Source organism: Saimiri boliviensis, chromosome 9 (assembly GCF_048565385.1).
Source record: "Saimiri boliviensis isolate mSaiBol1 chromosome 9, mSaiBol1.pri, whole genome shotgun sequence".
NCBI lineage: Eukaryota > Metazoa > Chordata > Mammalia > Primates > Cebidae > Saimiri > Saimiri boliviensis.
In genome coordinates, this window is record NC_133457.1 from 55,815,336 (window position 1) to 55,839,423 (window position 24,088).

Here is a 24,088-nt window from a genome sequence, read left to right on the forward strand (position 1 = left end):
GTATACAAACAAATACCTGCATTTTCAGCTATCTTTAGGGGCTGTGACTAAGGTTGAGAGTGTAAATATTGTAACTTAAAAAAAATACTGGACTTGAACTTAACTTGATATAGTTCAGGACATTTGATTAAAATTATTTCCCATGACTAGTGTGAAAAAGATAAGCTTCTACCTTTAGGTAACTTAAAATTTAGTGTCCCACCATTTGGGGACTTTAGATAAGTTTATGAATTAATTACACTTTATTATTACACATTTTTCAGTGAAATTCTTTGTATTGCGAATTACCCAGAGTATTACAGTAGATCCTTTTGACCCTGCTGAAAGATAACTGGTGACAACTTGACAGACTGGGAAAGAGAGAGAGAGAGAGAGAGAGAGAATGCTCATGTGTGCATGTGCATATGTGCCTGTGTATTATAGATACATATATCTTGCTAAAATACATTAAAGCTAATCAAGAAAGTAAAATTTAAAATATTGTAGTTTAAATACTTTAAAATATATGCATAAAAATTTAAAATATATTGCAATTTGATAACAATACTTCAAGTCAGTTAATTTAGTAAAAAGATTATCGGAATCTAGTCAGACATGGTGGTATGCACCTATAGTCCCAGCTATTTGAGAGGCTGAGGATTGCTTGATCCCAGGAGTTCGAGGCTGCAGTGAGCAGTGATTATGCCCTTGCACTCCAGCCTGGGCCAGAAAGTGAGACCCTGTCTCTTAAAAAAAAAAAAAAAATTCTCACAATGTAAAATGTTTAGTTTGGAGTGCTCGGGAAATGAACCAGAATTTTTTTTAAAAAAACTGCTCCTGTTCCTCTCTGACTTGAGTTTTATCTTGATTATTGTTCTAGGTCTGATTTTTAAGACCTGGAAATAGTATCTTTGGTAGCCAATTGTAGAAACCTTGTTTATGTCAGACAATATTCTACTCACCATGCATATGTTGTTATTATCTTCATAATGACCCTCAAAGCAGGCAGGGATACCATTTGATAAATGACTAAAATGAAATACTAATTTAACTTATCAAGAAGAACATTACTATGAATGGGCAAAGGCAGGATTGCAAGATGAATTATTCTAATAGACAGCTCAATGGCTTACCACCTCAATCATTTTACTGGTGCCAGGTTGGAGCGAGTTTGCTATCTGTACCTGTTGTCACTGTCATCCTTCATTTTGGGTATCTGCTGACTTGGAGTAGATGAAGTTACTAAAAGTGTTGTAGCACTTGGAATATTACATACTTGAGAAATTTTGGAATAATAACATACATACGTACCCGCACAGACACATGAATACAGACACATTTTAAATTACTAAAACCTATTTTCTCTTTTTAAACCAGATGAAGTTGTTTTAAAATTTGAAAATGGCAAAGCCAGAGCTAAGAATACATTTTATGAAACATTACCAGTGGCAATTAATGGAAATGGACCCACGAAGGTAAGTCACAGTTGCTTTTATCTGGCTATTTCTTGGAGATAGACTGTGGATTGATATGTGTAATGTCATCTATTTTATTTTTTAAAATTTCTTTCAAAGACAATTTTGGTGCTAAAATAAAGGCTTCATCTTTTACACAGTATATCATATGGTTTCATATTAATTAATCAAACTGATGACTTTTCCTCAGCAGTGGTAACCTTTTATTCTATTTATAGCACATTTATTGTTTTATTAAATAATAACTAACTTGAGAGTGAGCCACATTATAAAAGTTTCGGAATTGTGTGTTTGTAGTTGCTGTCATTAGGAAATAAGATTTTCTTTAAGTGTATTTTGCAATGAGTTGCAACTATAGTTGTTTCTGTGTCTTAGCTAACTACTTTTGTCATCTACATATTTTGACTGGATACTTAAGATGTAAGAATATTAAACTTTGGATATGTGTAATGTCATGTATTTTATTTTTGAAGATTTCTTTCTCTTATGAGAGCCACATTTGTCTCATTCTGTGGTATCCTTTCTCAATAGGAATTGCTCGGATCATTAAGAGATCATTTAATTCACCTGACTTGCCATTTTCTAAGTTACCAACACTGTTAAGATTGGGGTATTACAATATGACCAGAAAGCTTCCTCTTGGTCTTATTTCATTAATTACAGTTAATGAAAGTAACATAATTTGACTAATAAAAATTTGGATGCCTTTCTATTTCAAATATATAGATTGAGCTTGCTAAAATTGTTATTGACTGCAAAATTTATAGATGAAAAGTTTGTTTTGCCTAGGTTCAAGTAAGCTGGAACATAAATTGCATTGAAAAAATATAGTAATACTGTGTTTGAAACAACCCTTTGACATGCTTAACTGCCTGGTTTAAGTACCTAGAAAAGAGATTAACAGATTTTTGTTGTGGGAAGAGAATATGGGGTGGGGGTAACCTTCTGTTCCAGAGGAGTGAGTGATCTGAATTACAGTAAAAGCTATGTGAATGGAAATAAATGCAAGGGAAAACCCACCCTGGCAACGGCTGCTCCATCAAACTGAAAGAAGTAGATTCCTATCTCTTCTAGTTAATCTTTCCCCTTTGGTTTTCATCCCATTCCAGCTTTCCTACAAAGCAGTCTCTATCTTGTGCTCCCCTTCAGTCTCTATCCTATAATCAGTTTCCCCAGCTCTGTCATCTCCTTATTAGCATTTTTAAGACCCTTTAAATACTTTTACACAGTGTATCATCTGGTTTCATATTAATTAATTAATCAAACTGATGATTAATTAACCCAAAGCAAATCCAGCCAACACAACGTACAACATCCTCTTCAGTCCACACTGCCTTCCAGCCTGCACTTGGCTTTTCTCCTCCCCTTCACAGCCAAACTTTCTAAAATAGAGACAACTTGCTGTCACTACTCCTCTTCCCATCACACCAAGAAATGCTCCTGTTAAGGTCTGTTGTGAAATCTTTGTTGAGCAGTGGACAACTGCTTGACTTCAGCCCTTATTTTTATTTTACCTAAAGACAGCATTTAACAATATGTTGATCTCATTTGGTACTACTTGCATGCTCTTTTCCTTTTCTTCCACGATGCTTTGCTGCTTTGTCTATTAATTTTCTGGGCTTTTCTCTTCAATCTCTATTGTTCTTTAAAATATTTATTTTTAAAAATTTTATAACTCTGTGTACATGTGGTGACCCTCATCCTATTCTGTTTTATTAAATGTTCACAGGGGCCTGTCTGAGGCCTCTTCCTTCTCTTTTCCATATATACTGTTGGGTAATTTGAGTCATTTCCTTGTCAGTGAATTCTCTCAGTGCTGGCGGTTTTCAAATCCTTGCTCTAACTCCTGTGTCTTTCCTAAGCTCCACGTCAGAATACTCAAGTCACAGATTCGTTTTTGTGTCGAATATACCCAGAGATTAAGACTTGTAGCATTACTTCCCCTATAACCCAGGGGTTAACCAGAATCTGGGTTTTGTTTCAGCTCCAGACACTTCCCACTCCAACAGCCCTGTTTTAACTCCTGTGTATGCCGGTTTTACCTCTTTTCTCAGTGGCTGCAGCAACTTTCTTAGTTCAGGCCTCTTGCAACCTTCTACTGGTAGCAATCACACCCACAGCAGCCTGGAACTAGAGTAATCTGCCAAAGCAAAAACCTGTCACTCTACTCACTTATATAATGACTCTCTGTGAACTTAGGTATAAAGTTGAAAATTCTCAATTTATCTTACAGTGCTCTTTATTTTACTCCTGCTTTAGTGGCCACCAGCCTACCACCCTATTCACTCTTTCCCTCACAACACTACACACATTCATACCCTTCTCACATTCAATTTCTCTTCCTTTCTCCCTCTCTGCTCAGCAATACTGTATTACTTTCAACTTTGCAGAAGTTTCATGTTGCTTTGTCTGAAAGTATACTGTACATGCTTTTTATTTATTCTGGAATCCTCTACTCCTAATTCCCACCACTGCATCCCTACCTGCTAAGTTCTCCTTTTTTTTATGTGTCAGTGTAGTCTTTACTCTTCGGGTCTCTTGTGTGCTTTTGTAATCTCTAGAACTACTTCTATTACAGTACATGTCACACACTGGACAGGAATGGTGTTTGCCTGTTTTCTTGTCTCTCTTACTTATTAGGCCTTTGGTCTAGGAATTACTGAAATATTATCTATCTTGTTTACTCCCCCCCCCCCCCCAGGGCCAAGCACATGTGTAGCAAATATTAAGCTTTCAGCAAATTTTAATTGAATATTAGAGTCAATAATCTTATGACCTATCATTATTCTTGGGAGTAATATGGCAGATTATTTTCTGGCATTATCAAATTACTGTTGGTTGGGACGCCATAATCCCAGCTCTTTGAAAGGCAGAGGTGGGTGGATCACTTGAGGTCAGGAGTTTGAGACTAGCCTGACCAACATGGTGAAACCCCGTATCTACTAAAAATACAAAATTAGCCAGGCATGGTGGTACAAGCCTTTAAACCCAGTGACTTGAGAGCCTGAGGCAGGAGACTCGCTTGAACCTGGGAAATGAAGGTTGCAGTGACCCGAGATCATGTCATTGCACTCCAGCCTGGGCAATAAGAGTAAAACTCTATCTCAAAACAAAAACAACAACAACAACAACAACAAAAAACATTACTTTTGGTCACTGTAACTTTCCCTAGGCAAATTTGATAAATGAATCCCTTTACTACGTGTGTATATATACTGTTTTAGCTCTCTATGATACTGTCAGTGCCAGTTAGTCAAGAGCTGGAACAACCCCACTTTTCCCATAACTAAATAATATGCTATTCTTCCTTGGTAATATAGTAATCAAATTTAAGCTGGTGTGGTGGTTCGCCCTGTAATTCCAGCAGTTTAGGAGGCGGATGTGGGCAGATCACTTGAGGCCAGGAGGTCGAGACCAGCCTGGCAAACATGGTGAAACCCTGTTTCTACTAAAAAAAAAAAAGAAAAAAAAAATCTGGCAGGTGCCTGTAATCTCCGCCGCTTTGAAGGCTGAGGCATGAGAATTGCTTAAACCCGGGAGGCAGAGATTGCAGTGAGCCAAGATCAGGCCACTGCACTCCAGTGTGGGTGACAAAGTGAGACTGTGTCTCAAAAATTTAAATGTCTTTAAGGAGTGATTTTGGTCCTGAGAATTTAGTGATTATGGATAAGGCCTTATGTTCAATGATTTCAACGTGTTCACCAATTCCTTCCCGATTTCCAGGATGATGCTGACTGGAGCTTTAAAAAGTGACTAAAGGACATATCATAAGAAAGAAGGACTAATCCTTAATAATTTAGAAAGACCTAAGTTTACTAAGAAATACTAAGTGTTCTTGGATTTCAGTTTGCACTGTCACTGTTTCTGGCATTTCAAGCTGTGTGATGCTCCTATTATGTTTTCTTTGATCTGATTCTATCTAGTTTATTTTGTTGTTATTCTATTAGATAGTAAAATATGAAGTTTCATTATAAACAGTATATTTGGTATAATACAAAAACTTGAGAAAAATTGAATATGTAACATTTAACTAACACTAATACTTTTTAATATTAGGTTAAAGTTGAATAAATAGAAATGAGTATGTCACATATTATTCTTATCCAGGCTGATGGGAAAAGAAAGCAAATTACTACAAACTTTTTTAAACCTTTATAAAAGGTGGAAGGATTTTTGGTATGAATTTTTGTAAGTCAGTTTTACTTACTATTTTGTTTAGTAACATGTTTATGATGACAGTGTTTTGAGCCATAATACTGACCTAAACATTTAAACAATTTTTTCATTAAAAATTTACATAATCTGTAAGTGATGAAGTGTTGATAGTATGTTGATAATACTAAAGTATATAAAATGAGCTTATTTCGTAATTTCCCCAAGTTTTATGCTGTTAGAAAAAATGATTTTAACAATTTTAAATAATTTTAAAAATCACATACTGCCCTCCCATATGGTTTTAATTCTTAGCTGCTTTCAGTTTTTATATCTCCTCAGTATATATCTATGAACATTCATATTTTCATTTGTTTTCTTACAAGTATATAAATAATTTTGTGTTTCTTAATTAACATTTTATTTAAAATATGTTTGGGTATTTAATTATTTTTATACTTGTCTGTATAAATCTAATATGAATGAATTTTTAGATAGAAACTGGTTTCTAGTTTGAAGCTTTATTTTTTATTCTTGAAATCCATTTATTGTGAGTACTATGTAAGATGCATATTTTAATGTTCAGCCTTTTAAATATCAAACAATATAATCTTAAAGTAATTATAAAATTGGTAGCTTTTAAAAAAAATTTTACTTTAAGTTCTGGAATACATGTGCTGAATGTGCAGGTTTGTAGTAAGTATACATGTGCCATGGTTTTTAGCTCTGCATGCATTAGGTATTTGTCCTAATGCTCTCCCTCCCCTTTCGTCCCACCCCCCCGATAGGCCCCAGTGTGTGGTGTGAAGTTCCCTTCCCTGTGTTCATGTGTTCTCATTGTTCAGCTCCCACTTATGAGTGAGAACATGTGGTATTTGGGTTTCTGTTTCTCTGTTAGTTTGCTGAGAATAATGGTTTCCAGCTTCATCCATGTCCCTGAAAAGGACATAAACTCATTCTTTTTAATGGATGTATAGTATTTCATGGTGTACATGTGCCACAATTTCTTTGTCCAATCTATCATTGATGGGCATTTGGGTGGATTTCAAGTCTTTGCTATTGTGAACAGTGCTGCAATAAATAAATGTTTGCATATGTCTTTATAGTAGAATGATTTATAATACTTTGGGTATATACCCGGTAATGAGATTGCTGGGTCAAATGGTATTTCTGGCTCTAGATCCTTGAGGGATCATCACTCCACAATGGTTGAACTAGTTTACGCTCTCACCAACAGTATAAAAGCGTTTCTATTTCTCTGTATCTTCACCAGTATCAGTTGTTCCCAGACTTTAATGACTGCCATTCTAACTGGCATGAGATGTTATTTCATTATGGTTTTGATTTGCATTTCTCTAATGACCAGTGATGATGAGCAGCTTTTTTTCCATATGTTTGTTGGCAACGTAAATGTCTTGTTTTGAGAAGTGTCTGTTCATGTCCTTCACTCACTTTTCTTTTTGATGTTTTTTTTTCTTGTTTTTTTTTTTTTTTTTTTTTTTTTTTTTTTTTTTTTCTTGTTTAAGTTCCTAGTAGATTCTGGATATTAGACCTTTGTCAGATGGATAAATTGCAAAAATCTTCTCTCTTTCTGTTCACTCTGGTGATGGTTTATTTTGCTGAGCAGAAACTCTTTAGTTTAACTAAATCTCATTTGTCAGTTTTGGGTTTTTTTTTTTCTTTTGAAACGGAGTTTCGCTCGTTACCCAGGCTGGAATGCAATGGTGCGATCTCAGCTCACCGCAACCTCTGCCTCCTGGGTTCAGGCAATTCTCCTGCCCCAGTCTTCTGAGTAGCTGGGATTACAGGCATGTGCCACCATGCCCAGCTAATATTTTGTATTTTTAGTAGAGATCAGGTTTCACCGTGTTGACCAGGATGGTCTCGATCTCTTGACCTTGTGATCCACCCACCTCAGCCTCCCAAAGTGCTGGGATTACAGGCTTGAGCCACCGCGCCTGGCAGTTTTGGTTTTTGTTGCCATTGCTTTTTGGTATTTTAGTCATGAAGTCTTTGCACCTGCCTGTGTCCTGAATGGTACTGTCTATGTTTTCTTCTAGGATATTTATAGTTTTAGGTTTAAGTCTTTAATCCATCTTGAATTGGTTTTTGTATAAGGTGCAAGGAAGGGGTCCAGTTTTCTGTTCTGCATATGGCTAGTCAGTTTTTTCAGCACTATTTATTAAATATGGAATCCTTTTCCCATTGCTTGTTTTTGTCAGGTTTGTCAAAGATTAGATGGTTGTAGATGTCTGGTGATATTTCTGATGCCTCTGTTCTGTTCCATTGGTCTATATATCTGTTTGGTACCAGTACCATGCTGTTTTGGTTACTGTAGCCTTGGAATATAGTTTGAAGTCAGGTAGTGTGATGCCTCCAGCTTTGATCTTTTTGCTTAGGATTGTCTTAGCTATAAAGGCTTTTTTTGGGTTCCATATGAAATTTAAAGTAGTTTTTTTTTTTTTTAAATCTGTCTAGTATTGTGAAGAAAGTCAATGATAGCTTGATGTGAATAGCATTGAATCTATAAATTGCTTTGGGCAGTTTGGCCATTTTGATGGTATTGATTCTTCCCATACATGAGCATGGAAAGTTTTTTTGTTTGTGTCCTTTCTTATTTCCTTGAGCAGTGGTTTGTAATTCTCCTTGAAGAGGTCTTTTAAATCCCTTGTAAATTGTCTTTCTAGGTGTTTTATTTTCTTTGTAGCAGTTGTGAATAGGCATTCACTCATAATTTGGCTCTCTGTCTATTATAGATGTATAAGAATGCTTGTGATTTTTGCACATTGATTACAAGGAGAAATTCAACAGAGGAAGATCAAATGACCTTATCTACACATGAACATAAGTCATTTCTGAAACTAATTTGCAGTAAAAATAGAGATGTTAATTTTGTGCATGAAAACTATGGTATTTGGGTCACTGTGACCTTGAATAATTCGATATAATATTTAAAAGGAAGAAAGAGGAAAGGATTTGGGTGGAAAAGTTTCTCTGTCAACGAAAATGACATCATACTTGGAAACATTTTGATAATTGTGAAAGAATCAGGAAAATACTACCACCTAGTAGGCCAGGAGTGTCCAGAACAGCCTAACTGCGTAAATAGCCGCCTGCATGATCTGGAGCTGCCAGCAGAAATGCCTACAATTTTCATGAAAAAAACAGATGTAAATGGGGGGTGGTGATGTGGATAACATTTGCTTGTGTGGCGAGAGCTCCAAAAGTGGGAAGTTTCTAGTCTAAAGTAATGTTTCTAAAATATCTTAGTGATCTAGGAAACAAATTGAGGTAAGAAACAGAAGTAGAACAGTGTTGGTTTTAATTCTGAAAACTAAAAGTGCTGTCCTTTGTGCTCTTAACATTTTAAAACTAGTAATCATGTTTATATTCGTATAGCAATTCTAGTAGACTAATCAATAATTTATGAAATAAATCCTATATTTTAACAAGATTTCTGAGATGGGGGTAATATTACTCTTTCTATGTAATGGAGATTTTAGATATGGCCTAACATTTGGGAAATTTTTCCTGTCTTTAAAATTTCTTTTTCCCAGAATATTTTAAATAAAACTATGCTTTTAACACTTGCATATTCTTCATCTTTTTAAAAAATAATGCTACATAGGTGATACATTCCCACATAGATATTTTTTCTTTCAAAACCATGATATTTTATAGAACATGAATGATTAATGTTTGCTTTGTCATTTGACAACAGTAAGATATTTATTTCTGTTTTTATTATCAAGACACATTAAAATGACCACATTGACTCTTGAAATGCCATTAACATCATGACTACATATTTCCTGCCTTTTAATTTGTTTCCTGAATTATCCTGGAGTCCAGAAGACATGAGAATGGTTTACTTGTCCATGTCTTCTAATTTTGCTGTAGAGATTAAATGTAGCTATATCTGTAATATCTGTACAACACAAAGATCTTCCCATTTTAATTAAAGTTCATGTTTTAGCAGTATTTTTTCAAAGTTTCAGTACAATAAGAACATTTGAACAGGATCCCAGATATGTGAGAGGAATCTGGCAAAATGGTACCCAACTACTTCATGTATGCTGCACTTTAACATCTCCCTTAGGACTTTAGGAACCTAGAAATCTCTAGTTGACACTTTTGTAGATTTTTTGATCCCCATGTTTAACACAGACTTTTTTTCTTTTGATTTCATTTTACTGTTCCAATGAAAACTTATTGATCATATAATGGGGATTGTGGATACTTCTTTTTAATAGCATGAGGCAAAATTATAGTTTGTGGAAAGAAAAGTTTAAAAGACTTTTAAACATAAATGCTTATACCACTGCTGGGTATTAAAATTCAAAAGACATAGCAATTTCACTTATTATGTACTCAGCAGGATTTTCTCTAACATGTTCAAATTTTAGGGATATTAAAGATTTTTTTTGAAGGCTCAGAGCAAATCTAAGTCTGTTTGCCTCTGTCACCTGTCCATCCTCCCTCATGCTACTCCTCCCCAAAACAGGCAGAAAAGCACAGTTTTGTTTTTTTTTAACAGTTAAAATGAAGCCAGTAGTTGTTTAAGGACAGATACCTCACATAGGAGATCCTCAGAAAGATCTGAAAGAAGGTGGGTAGAGAAGTAATACTGTACTTTAGCTTACTGCCAATAGGATTTGTCGGGTGACTGTTATTAGGGGTTGCCCTGGATCTGTTTTGATCTGCAAGCTACCTTTTCCTGAATCAGTACCCCTGAATCACTGCCCAGAAGCTTAACTTATAGTAGCACAGTTTCCTGGAAGAGCTTAGTGTCTTTTGGTGACAAATTACTTAGGATTGGTTTTGTGTGGTGTGGTGTTAGTTAGAGGTCACATTACCACTGCCCCATTTACTGTAGGTGTCTGTGCTCAGCCTTTAAACAGGTTTATCTTATTTCTAAATTACTATTCATGTAACTCTTATTTGTATCATTCCTAATAAGTCTCACTAGCCCATTTAAAACTCCTGTTTCATTGTTTGCTTTTTTTCATCACCCTTTCCAGTAGTTATTTCTAATATGAAATAAGCTAAACTTTATGATTTATAAGACATTTTTCGCATTTCTAGACATATTTTTTCCTGCTTTACAATTTATATTCTGGACAAAACTATTCAGTATGCACCTATAGGTGATATATTAGAATTACTAAAGGAAAATACGTACTGCAGAAAACATGCTCTTAAATTAGATGATTGTAGAATGAAAGCACATTGATGAGAGAGGCCTGCTTTCATTAATAACATTTTTCTTCATTTACAAGATTCTCCTGAATTATTTTGGAAACTATGTACCCAATTCATGGACACAGGATAATGGCTGCACTCTTTGTGAATTTGATACAGTTGACTTGTCTGCAGTAGATGTAAGTGGAATTTGTTATGTGTAAAATGTAGTAATAGAAAGTACATTGTTGCAATTTAAGACAGAAAGTACATTGTTACAAAATACTGTGATTTATAGAAAAAAAGGCAAATTATTTTATAGTTATGATTGTATGATAGATAACAAAATAATAGTGTTAAAACATGGTGATTCAGCCAATTGCTAGATTTGTGTTTCAGAACTGTTGTTGAAAGAAAAACCAGCTAATAATTGAACCCAATGAGAGTCCTTTGGTTAATATTAATAGCTTACTATGATTGGGTACTCTTATGTTTAGTCTGTTAGCTTAGTCAAAGCATTGTGAAAAAATTGTTATAAATCTTCAGCATTTTTATTGACTTATTTTTTCTGTGTTGGATTTTCAAAATTGGTGATTAAAAATTAATACTGCCTGATTATACAACAAATGACTGTTCTAACTACTTTACATATAGTAACACTTTAAAACTTCACAAACCTCCTACAGTAAGTAGTATAATTGACTCCGTTTTGCACACGATAAAACTGAGGTGCATAAATCTAAGTAATGTGTTTAAGGGAACACAATTTTAAGTTTTAGAGTTGGGATTTGAATTTAGGGAGTCTGGCTCCAGACTATATTCTTGACACTGCATTTTTACCTGTATGAAATGTTTATGCTAAGCATGGTGCTACTTGTATGTATTTCATAGACAATTATTGTTAGGTTTTATCATTCATGTTTTAAGGGTGAACAAGGAGTTGAACATACTTCTTATCAATCTATAAAACATTTTTATGTATCTTGGTTCTAACATCAGCCAAGAGCTGATATTCTACAGTAACATTTTTCTTCCAAAAAAACGTTGTTTTCATAACTTGGAAGATTATGTGTATTAACAGTTGATTCTAGGGAGTTATTTTGTCATTAAGATTGATTTTTGCCTTCATTCACCATAGGTTCATTGAGTACCTACAGCAGCCAGATATGTAGAAGCAATATAGGCAAAAATTAAGCTCTTAGGAATATAGCACTACTAACTTCTGAACCCATGCAAATGTAAAATACTTTCACTGTAATATGTTCAATCTTCTAAATTAGTTTCTCTTCTTATCATTGTCTGAAAGGAGTATAAAGAGTAACTTGTGTACATGTAGGAACTTATGAATAGAGCCCTATTTTACTTGAAAGTAAGATTTTTGGCTGGGCTCTCAGATAGCAAACTGTTTCCTATCTGGAAAGCATACCAAAATATTTCTGAATGAAGCCGCATCATAAAGATGTTTAAAAATTTATCCTGATATTTTGTTGAAAATAATGTTGTCTTCTTAGGGGCGAGTTAATACTTTTTATCTGTTTTGTTTCCTTTTATATAAACTTTCTGGTGCAAAGTTAGAAAAATATTTGTATTAACATTTTTTCCTTTTGCATGTAGGAGTACATAATTTAATATTTAAGCTATTTTGTCTTACAGCTTGTTAAAATGTGCTAGAAAAGAAAGCTATTCTTTCCATTATGCACAATAAAATTATGTGCTATATACAATTATTTTTCAATAGGGGTATAAAAATTAAAATTGTGTATGTAGTTAAATCCCAAGCCTATCATAATGTTAGATGTGAGATACAGGCAAGTTTCTTTGTATGTAAAGTCATAGCGGCTATCTCAGAGTGTTGTTAGGAATGTTAAATGAAATTTTACACACATATATATGATGAATATATATAATGAATATATAAATGATATTTTATTTGTGTAAATTTAATATACATATACGAAGCAGTCAGCCTTCAATAAATGTTAACTATTGTATTGTTGTTATTATATAAACATGAACTTAGATTAATAATGGTGAAGTAGTGGATCAAAACCCAGCACTTTACCTACACATATATGTGTTCCGGGTTATTTAAATTTCTCTAAATCTCATTTTCCTCATGCAAATTTGGAAAAATAACTTCTAAGGCTTTATAAAAATTAAACGTATCATGTCATTTGATAAAGGAGAGTTGCGATCTATTTTTAATTTTTTTTCCTGTTAAATCGAGAAATACTAGAGAGTAGATGATTGTGTTAAATTCTTTGTATTTATTTATTTACTAATATGTATTTGGGCAAGTGAATCAATGGACAGACTAAAGAAGTAATGATAGTGGACAATGTGTACTTTTATGAGAGCATATATTATTATACAGATAATGGAGGAATGTGTGAGGTACCATGTGTGAAAAAAATGGAAGGAGGTTACTAATTCAACACTTAACGTATAAGGTATTTAAAAACATCTGTAATTGCTTTGTTCAGACTTTAAGACATGGCTTTAATAAGACATTATAAACAAGTCTTCCATAGATTTCTGGAAGATTTCCATAGCTTTAATAAGACATTAAAAAACAAGTCTTTCATAGGTTTCTGGTAATGACACTCTTACATGGGTGTTACTTATGTTTCTGTCTTCCCCAGCTACTTTTAAGTCTTTCAAGCCAGGAATTTTCATTCCTTTTGCTAAATATTGCCCATCATGCGGATTGGCATGTATAATGTATATTTCAAAATTGTTGCTGGGCACGGTGGCTCAAGCCTGTAATCCCAACACTTTGGGAGGCTGAGGCGGGTGGATCACAATGTCAAGAGATCGAGACCATCCTGGTCAACATGGTGAAACCCCATCTCTACTAAAAATACAAAAAATTAGCTGGGCATGGTGGCGCGTGCCTGTAATCCCAGCTACTCAGGAGGCTGAGACAGGAGAATTGCCTGAACCCAGGAGGCGGAGGTTGCGGTGAGCCGAGATCGCACCATTGCATTCCAGCCTGGGTAACAAGAGCGAAACTCTGTCTCAAAAAAAAAAAAAATTGTGCAATTAATGTAGGATAAACTCCACACTAAAACATATCTAAAGAGAACTTAAGAAAATATATTAAAATTATACATTAACAAAAGAGATATTATTATTAATGAAAGAAAATAGCTATCAGCCCTGAACACAAAAAGGAAACACAATTAGTATTTGGTTTCTTAGATGAAGCTTTCAAAATAGCTTTCAGATGTGAAGAAGTTTCTGTAAGGACTATTTTAAAGGAAGCATTGACTAGTAGTGTAGGCAGTACCATGAATTACGTTCATGTAATAAATATGATGATTTCATCTTTAAACCTAACTCATAACCAAGATGGGATTCAGTAAAATGACTTTGATGGTGGGGAGTGGGGGCACAAAAATTTGTTTCACATGTTAGAGAACTGCCAAGGGGCAATTCAAATTTAGCAGATTATGTTGAATTGGTATCCTAGCATGTTTTAATGTCATGCTGATTAAGATTGAATACAATTTAAAGTAAAACCATGCTAATGATATGTATTTTTTTTATGTTTGATGTAAAACAAAGGTCCATCCAAATGTAACAATAGGTGTTTTTATTGAGCAACCAACCCCTTTTCTACCTCGGTTTCTGGACATATTGTTGACACTGGATTACCCAAAAGAAGCTCTTAAACTTTTTATTCATAACAAAGTAAGTATTTGAGAAATGAATATTTTATGTAAAAACGATTTTTTGGTCTTTTTTGGAATGATTTGTTATTTAATTTGTGTCTAATAAAATTCACTGGGCTAAGTTCAGTGGAGGATTTTTGGAGTAATTATGGCCCTGCCTTTTTAGGACCTAAGGATTTTAGAGTCTAGGGACTAGCACCAAAATATTGGTATGAGCCACATGAAACTACCAGTTTCTGTAGATCAAAAATGGCTGAACATTAGCCATCATCATATAGCTTCAATTAATGTATAATACAGGAGCCATAAAAGGGCCTTAAATCCCTTTGCCTTTGGGTTAATTCTGATACTTTCTTTTAAAGAATTAGCATTAAATAGTTTGCAATTTAAGACAATAACATATCATCAGAACTTGTAACAGTTTCCAGATAGAGTACTGTTTTGATTAAGCACACAATGCCATGCTCTTCCCCAAAGGATTTTGATACTGTCATTTTCTTCAAAAATATTCAGAGCCTCCCTACATACCTCCCACATATTATCTAAACTTAGAGATTTTTTGTTAATTTTTTTTCAGTTATTTATCTCTTTTCTACTAAAACAGTTATTTAACATTGTCTAGAAAAACTCAATAGCTGTGAAGTATGCAATTTTCTCTCTTCTGTCCTAATACTGTTTACAATTATTCATTTTTCCTAATGTACATGTCAGCTAACTATTCGCATTTTCTAGAGAATATTTTAACTTTGCAGAAAACCAGCTTAAATAGGTTCAAAGAGATAAAAAATTGAGCATTTGCTTTGTAAAATATGTTATAATACATGTGCTTACACTAAACTATTTTGTTTTTATGTATTGTCTTTTATTTATATTTTCCCTCCTTTCATAGGGCCTTAAAATCCTTGATGGAGAAATTTTTTGTTTTATCTTCTGTTATTTAGTATTAACTCTATGTTGCTTTTATGTGATGTGATTTTAACAATCTGCAAAAAAGCAACAGCTTTTCAGAAAACTTAGAGACTCGACAAATAAAAATCTCTGAAATGCTCTTATGATGGAGACAGATAATCTTATCTGAATTTTAGCGTAGTTGAATCACACTAAAATTGGTAACATTTATGTTGATGGTTTTTCCAGTAATCTGTCTATAGAATATTCTTAAACTTTTCCTTTTTTTGCTAAATAAAAAAGTTTTTATATGGCCATTTACTTTATTCTCTGGTTTCAAAGAGTATTTTGTAAAATGTGATTATTTAAATTTATAATTCAGATTGATGGCTATTATGCTTAATAGACATTTTTTTCTCGATATTTTACCACACATATCTAAGATTTCCAGGCTACAGGCCATATTTTTCTTCTCCAATTGGAAACATTTTATAGTATTAAGGATTTAAGTATTTATGCAAGAACCTATTAAAGATTTAAGTATTTATACAAAGATTTGTATAGCAGTAGATGTTGACAGAATTTTAAAGCATATTCTCTGTTAAGAATATTGAAGTATGTATTTAAGATTATTCATGTGACATTTAATATTGTTATTATTTTATGTGTAATTGACTATCTGATTTGTAGAATTCACGACTTTGAATATGAAGCACTCTTTACATATGAATACTCCAGTCATCTTATTGTCTTATTTTCTCTCTAATATTTGATTTTCAAAATATTTTACAGGAAGTTTATCATGAAAAGGATATCAAGGTATTTTTTGATAAAGCTAAACATGAAATCAAAACTATAAAAATAGTAGGACCAGAAGAAAATCTAAGTCAAGCGGAAGCCAGAAACATGGGAATGTATGTTTTAATAAATTAAAATTAAATTATTCTAAAGAAACTTTAAGAAAAAATAAACTGTTAATAAAATTCTTATGCCATATTTGGGTGTCTCAGACTATTTGTCTGTGTTTGTGTAAGCAGTAGCTAACTGTTTGACAGTGTCTGTGTATGTATTTACACATAAAGGTCTGTAGAAGTTACTTTTTTTTTAAAATGGCTATGAGTTAACATATTTAATCAAACTACAGATCAGTATTTTTTTTAAATGCAAATAAATGAATAGTATGACTTTTATAGCAGTGGCTTAAGTGTATGCTCTGAAAGTTGTGTATGGTAAAACTGTGTTTTTAGACAGTGAGGGAAAAAGAGTGCTCTCACTCTCCAGTTACCCACTGATCTAGATAATACTGTAAAACTAAAAAGGGGTATTGTAGGCCTTTTGTTTAGCCCTTATAATACTTCATTCTACTAATAAACTCTAGTAATCGTAAAAACAATAATTTATTCAATGAATGTTAATTGAATATGCCAGCAAGTATGTTAGGAGCCTCTGATAAAAAGGTGAAGACATGAGCCATTCTCATCAGGAATTAGTCTTATCTACTGTGAACCCTCATGCCTGGGCTGTGGAAGCTGAAGGCCCAGAGGGATGGATTCTGACTAGGTTGGGGATGTAGGGATAGATAGAAAATAGGCCTCTGAAAAACCAAACTGGTGTTATTAATAATCATTCTGTAATTTATTCATTGGAGAATCCTCTGGGTCCAAATTCAAAACACGTTTTCTTTAATTTTTTTCATGATTGTACCAAGTGTTCCTGTCTGGTATTTTGTGTGACAGTTGCTTGGAACAAATGTGGTGTGGAGACACACACTGACAACAGCAATAAGTGCTAACTGGGACCCGCAGTGAGGGAGGGGAGCTGAGAGGTAGGAAGCTGATAACCCAAATGTCATCTGGTATCTCAAGTTGTTCGTTCCTTGATATTCCTGATGATAACATTACAGACTGTACCACGGAAAGCAAACATAGTCACTGGCCGTGGTAAGAAGGCAGAGGAATAACTATCTTAGAAAAATCATGCAAATCAAGTTTTAAAAATATTAATACCTGAAAAGCCATATACTTACATCTCCAACATGCATTTCAAACTGAGTTGTGGGATATATTAGTTGTATTTGTGTGTGTGTAATGTATGCAAAAACATTTTGATATGTGGATGTTTTATGACTTAAATATTTAGTGGCTCAAAAATATATTGCAATTGGCCTAAAATTTTGGAGGTGATCTCCCTGTGAATACCTATGTTAAATTGACCATTTTGAAATTTAAGATTAAAGATATCTCATGCCTATTTTATTTTCTTTTTCAATGTTAGGGACTTTTGCCGTCAGGATGAAAATTGTGATTATTACTTTAGTGTGGATGCAGATGTTGTTTTGACAAATCCAAGGACTTTAAAAATTTTGATTGAACAAAACAGGTACTGTCAAAAATTCAACATCAATTTATTATTAAAATGATCATTTTCATACTGATGTGAACATACTGTAGTTATTGTGTGTTTAGTAAATTGAGAGAACTTAGTTATGCTCTACTTAATTATTTTTCATTTAAAAGAGTCATAGAAAACAACCTGAATACCATCTACAACTATTTAATGTTAGTTATAATCACGAATACAATTACTTGGCCTATTTTGCTGTTTAAAGCTAGGTGAAATTATGATATATCTGACACTAAAATTTAGAGTTGTTTTATCCTCTATAGATATTTTTAAAGTAGAATTTCTCAAAACTTCTGACCAAAATAGTTACTGCATACAGAGTTGTAGTCTTTAGTATCAGAAAGAAATTTCAGAGGTACAAATCACCCCACATTCATATTTGTAGCTTTATTTACTATTGAACTAATTATCATTGGACAGTGATTGTTTACTCATTTAACCCAAATGACATGGGAAAAAGACACCATGTATATCAACTTACAATGATATTAATCTTTGTCAATACTACTGCTAATATTACTAATAATATTTTTACTACTCCTGCTAAGAGCTACCTTTAACAAGTCTTATTAAGTGCCAGGTATTGTAACTACATGTTTTAACATCTTTATTTCTCATAATAAATAGAATGTTGAGCAGATGAAATGTTAGAATGACTGTTTTTATTTTGCAAAGTAAAAATACTTGGGAAATATAGTATTAACTCACCCTATATATAATATCTATATGTATATGTCACTAGAATTTGTGAATTTGAGAATTTAGTTTTTACTTCAAAATCTAAGACCTCTCTGTAGCAATCTGTATATATAGCCCAACTGTATAGCTGTGTTATAGATGCTTAATTTCTAAGTTAACTATCTATACATTGTAGGTCATTTTCCAAAGCATATGAATGAGGTTTTGATCATTTGGCAAGGAAAAGCAGTTGTGATACCCTAGAGACACGAGATAGTATATGATTTGTAACTCTTGAAACCTAGTTTAGTTCAGTACTATTTTCTTGAATTTGCATTGTTTTCTCTTAATTTGATTGAAATGCTATAGTGTGTAATGCAGATGTGCTTTTTAATAGTATTTAGATATTTTCATTTTATGGCTCTATGATTTAGGTATTTATTATTATCTTAGTTAACTAATGAATTTATGCTATGTATTTGACATATATCCTCCTTAATATTAAACATTTTCTAAAAGAAATACCAATTCCCTCATAAGGAACTTACCTGCCATCTGGGGCCCTTCCCCCTTAAAGAGTAAAACTCAGGCTATGTCTCCATGGATTTCTGTTGGTTATAAAAATTTTAGGTTTATGTAATACTTCTGTATCTAAACATGTGGTTTCCATAAGCTATTCACATATGCCAGGAATGTTGCGAGATTTAGTAGATTTGACTGAAGGGTAGAGAAAGAGATGTGACACATCTTGGGCATGTGACTTTCTAGCTTCTCATCAGCTCTTTTTGCTTCTCCTCTTCCTATCTCTGTTTGCTCCCTTGCTCTAAATTTTACTACTTAAATTGTATAATAATATGAGTTGTTCTTCAGCTGTCATCTTTACATTTTCATTCACAAAAATATTGAGATACACAGCATATAGATTTTGGTTTCCCAAATTTGTTGGTTTAACCCTTTTGAGGAGGCAGCTGGGATTATAAATAACAAGTTCTTTTTAAATTAAATATTTGATATTGTCAGTTATTGATATTGAATTATTTCCCAAATTAATATATGTAGATTCTAATTTAGGTTATTATTTACAATATTGTAGGTATTCAAAATAAAACAAAATATGTGTTTCTGATTAATAGGTTAGTAGGAATTTGGAAGAATAAACCAAAATTCATTATTTTGCATGATGTGTGTTTATTTTATTTCACTTTTATGCATGTAATAGAAAGGGCCTGGCTGGTCTTCACAAGATAGAGGTATTGTGAAGTAGTTTTTTTTTTTTTTTTTTTTTTGGTGGAGAATAGTTGTTCCATAATTTGTTTTCTAAAATATTTAAAGGAAAGTTCAGTGTTCCTGGGACTACCTAATGTAATCACAAGTCATTTTTAAAAGTCATGGAAAACTGGAAACATACTTAAATAATTTGAGACTTAATTACAGGAAAACTTGCCTACCTACAAATGTCTCAGTTAATCTTCATTCATTTTTTTTCATTCAACAAATACTAATTGAATACCTTAAATGCACCAGGGGCTGTTGTTCACCCAGTGACAATGAAAATATTTGGTTTCATTTAATATAGGTTCTGAAATACTTAAATTTAAATAAAATTAATTATAATTAAATAAACTAAATAAACTAAAGTACTTTCCCTCTTTTGGGTGTAAGCAAGGCATTTTTAAAAGTCATTTTTGGGGCCGGGCGCGGTGGCTCACGCTTGTAATCCCAGCACTTTGGGAGGCCGAGGCGGGTGGATCACGAGGTCGAGAGATCGAGACCATCCTGGTCAACATGGTGAAACCCCGTCTCTACTAAAAATACAAAAAATTAGCTGGGCATGGTGGCACGTGCCTGTAATCCCAGCTACTCAGGAGGCTGAGACAGGAGAATTGCCTGAACCCAGGAGGCGGAGGTTGCGGTGAGCCAAGATCGCGCCATTGCACTCCAGCCTGGGTAAAAAGAGCGAAACTCCCTCTCAAAAAAAAAAAAAAAAAAAAAAAAGTCATTTTTATATATTCATTGGCATTTTCAATTACTTTTTCCTTCTTTGTTACTCTTTTTTGAGAAATATGGTTAAAAATTAGCAGTATACTTATTTAAGCAAAGATGTTGGGAAAGAATATCCTTATTCTGTTTTTATTAACTGCAGGTATGTTAAATGAGCATTATTGTGTTATGTGTCATGCAAAGCCCAAAATACATAATTCTGTGGTAATGTAAAAATAAATAATTATATGAGTTTTTTTCTCTCTCACTTTCTCTCTTTAGGAAGATCATTGCTCCTCTTGTAACTCGTCATGGAAAGCTATGGTCCAATTTCTGGGGAGCATTGAGTCCTGATGGATACTATGCACGATCTGAAGATTATGTGGACATTGTTCAAGGAAATAGAGTGTAAATTACTTGATTTAATATTTTAATATAAAATACCATAATCTAAAGATGTAGTCTTGTTAATATTACTTGAAACTTTTTTTGTATTCGTCTCTTTTCTTTGTAGTTAATGGGAATTTGAGAACCTGAGACCACTTGGAATCCTGAAATACCAATATAAACTCGTATTAAAAAAAAAAATGCTTTTAAAGTCCCAGATCCTCAATGGAACAAGCTCATTGCTTTGGGGAATACTAAGAGATTATATGTGGTTACCATACTCACATTGTGGTTGATAGAAGAGTAATATTCTTGAGTTAAAAGTCTGGAAAGGGGATTTAGTTTACTAACTTTTTAATGACTACAATTAAGGGTTATTTTGATAGGTTTTAAAATTTATAATTAAGTCAACAATAACACTGACAGCCAGAAGATTCCAGTATTCCTGGTTACATGAGTTTTTTTTTTGTGAAATAGCTATTATTCTGCTTTAAATAGAAGTTCCTTCACCAATATTAGATTTTCATTTCTAGAGATTGAAAGGAATATATTTGCTGAAAAGTATATGATGTATATTTATTTCAGAGACAATGGTTGATATTTTTAAAACTAATTACAATTGAAATAGTTTTGCTAAAGTAATATTGGTGAAGAATGTCATTCTTTTTTCATACATATGATGGATCAGAGTAACTAAGACATTATGTGCTTTGCCTTAGTTCTCAAACATGTCAGCCTGATTAAAAAGAGGAAATACACTCTCAGTACTAAAAGAATGTGCCCTTAAATTTAGGGAAAAAAAGGCACATATTTCTTTTCAAACAGTTGAGTGGTAAAAAGATGTATTGGTTGTGGAAATAGTAAGTGGTGTAGAAAACTTAAATTTGAATTATGTAAATACAATAAAGGTTTTTGTTAGCTGCAATTAAAATGTATGGTAGATGAGAAGACACTAGTAAGATCATATTCTGTTGTTTCAGTGCAGTTGTATTGACTCTACGTGAGTTGTATAGACAGTACACCTGATAGTATCTTTGGACACATCCAAAATGAAAGTTTGTGAAAGTAGAATGGAAGATTCATGTTTCAGGTTGCTTTAGGCATTGGCGTTTTTCTGTCCAACCTCCTATCATTGTTGTCTAAAGTGTAAGGAAAAAAATATGGTGGAGGCTTTTGATATGGAATACTCTTCATGTCCAAAAGCTACATGAAGGAGCAACATTTTGTGTGTGTGTGTGTGTGTTTGTGTGTGTGTATGTGTGTGTGTGTGTGTGTGTATGTATGTGTGTGTGTATAAGTTGAAACACTGAATAATTCCCCAGATATTAATTTCTGAATTTAGCTGACACATTGTATACGGTAATTCCCCTTATCTGTGGTTTTACTTTCCATGGTTTTAAGTAACCTGTGGTTTGGAAATAAGAAGATATGTTGAGATGGAGAAAGCGTAAACATTCATATGATTTTTATTATAGTATATTGTTATAGTTGTGCTATTATTGTTCTTAGTCTTACTGTACTTAATTTATAAATTAAATTTATTATAAGTATGTATGTGGAGAAAAAAACAGTACTCTGTGTAGGGTTTGGAACTATCTGCTTTGAGTCATCCCTGGGGTCATGGTATGTATCACCCTCACATAAGATGGGGACTGCTGTACTCCTTAAGGCATTTTTCTTTGAGGCTGGTCTAGTAAGACACAGTATCATATTTCTTTTAATATCTAACTATATTTCCTTGGTTAAGATCTTGCCTTAATGTTCTCTGAAAGCAAGGCACAGCCTTATAGGCAAAACTTCTCTTGAAGTTTTTATGAAGTGAGTCTTGTTCAGAGTGATACTATAGATGTGGGAAAGAATGAATTGCAAAAGAGCCTCCCAGCATTCATATACTCCCAGCTGTACTTCTTTATGTTTTCAGTTTTCTGTATAATATTTAAGATGGCTTAATGAATGGTACAAAACAATTTTGGAGAATTTTAGGCTATATTTAGTGGTGTGCTGGTAAATGTGTAACAACTGCTTTTGAAGGTGGAAGATTCCCGGATTTAAAGTGCATGTCCATTTGTTTCGTGTAAGTCCTTCTACCATAGCTGATTTCAAGTTTCCAGTGTGAAATTACTGAACATGGACTTGGCATTAAAAGTTAACTCTAGGGAACCAGTATGAACTGGGTGTAGTGCAGCACTGGTTGTATGTTATGATTCATGCTATCAAATTCTTTAAGAAAAAAACCTTCTGTACAATAGAATATAATAGTCTAACTATAACAACTAATTGAGATATGACAGTTATAATAAAAATGCCAATCAGATACCAACCCAAAATTGAAATGTATCCAAAGGGACAGTGGTTTGTCTCCTAAATCTCATTAGCTATATAATGTATGCAATGTAATCACATATATAGATAGGGCAAATATCATTCAATATGTTTGTGTATTCACACGTTTATGTGTATAAAATCTAAACACAAAACATTTATTTTAAAAATGCAAAAATGAAACTTAAAATTGTTTGTATTTCTGATATTTAAGAATGTCTTCTCTTTACTTTCAGAGGAGTATGGAATGTCCCATACATGGCTAATGTGTACTTAATTAAAGGAAAGACACTCCGATCAGAGATGAATGAAAGGAACTATTTTGTTCGTGATAAACTGGATCCTGATATGGCTCTTTGTCGAAATGCTAGAGAAATGGTAAGATATGCAATGATGGCTTGGTTGAATGTTTTTATAAGATGGCTTGCTTTGCCAGTTGGTTTCTCACTGTGTTTTGATGTCCTTTTCTTGCTAATTTGTAAGTACTAGCCAATTTTTTTGGTGCTGTGTTGAAAATTTGGGAGCAATTTTGGAAATAATTTAACATTTACTTGTAGAAGTGATATGAAAAATGTTTTTGTGCTCAGGCTAATTCATAGGCAACAGAGTTGAATTTCTGTAATTAAGATGAATTTGTTACAAATTAGCTTTGCTCTTTTAAGAATGCATCTTTACTTTAGTTTGAAATTCTGTAGTGAAAACTTGACCTAATTAAAATTAATTAGATAAGCTTTGATAAAATAAAATTATAATACTTACCATACCCTTACCATACCCTTAAATTCCACATTTGAGACAATTTTTGTTCTAAAATTTATCTAATGTCTGTATTTTCTCTAACTAGATGAACTTTTAAGAATTATTATTAACTTCACATTCTTAAAAAGCATGATTCTTACCACCAAACTGGTAGAAAGGTTATGATATGTAGTATATTTACTCTAAAGAAAATATTAATGATACACTGCT

General features: G+C 33.1%; 1 protein-coding gene across 6 annotated transcripts in view; it reads left to right on the forward strand.

The window, feature by feature from the left end:
* Positions 1-24,088, forward strand: part of PLOD2 (procollagen-lysine,2-oxoglutarate 5-dioxygenase 2) — a 122,807-nt gene that overhangs the window by 59,703 nt on the left and 39,016 nt on the right. For all 6 annotated transcript variants that reach the window (XR_012519246.1, XR_012519247.1, XR_012519245.1 and 3 more), the window contains exons 7-13: positions 1,357-1,454; positions 10,886-10,987; positions 14,355-14,480; positions 16,142-16,263; positions 17,624-17,728; positions 20,693-20,818; positions 23,356-23,497. Coding sequence is in view for 3 of the 6 variants with exons in the window: in XM_003930930.4 (XP_003930979.1) it covers positions 1,357-1,454; positions 10,886-10,987; positions 14,355-14,480; positions 16,142-16,263; positions 17,624-17,728; positions 20,693-20,818; positions 23,356-23,497 (821 nt within the window). In the remaining 3 variants the exon portion in view is untranslated. The remainder of the gene's footprint in view (positions 1-1,356; positions 1,455-10,885; positions 10,988-14,354; positions 14,481-16,141; positions 16,264-17,623; positions 17,729-20,692; positions 20,819-23,355; positions 23,498-24,088) is intronic.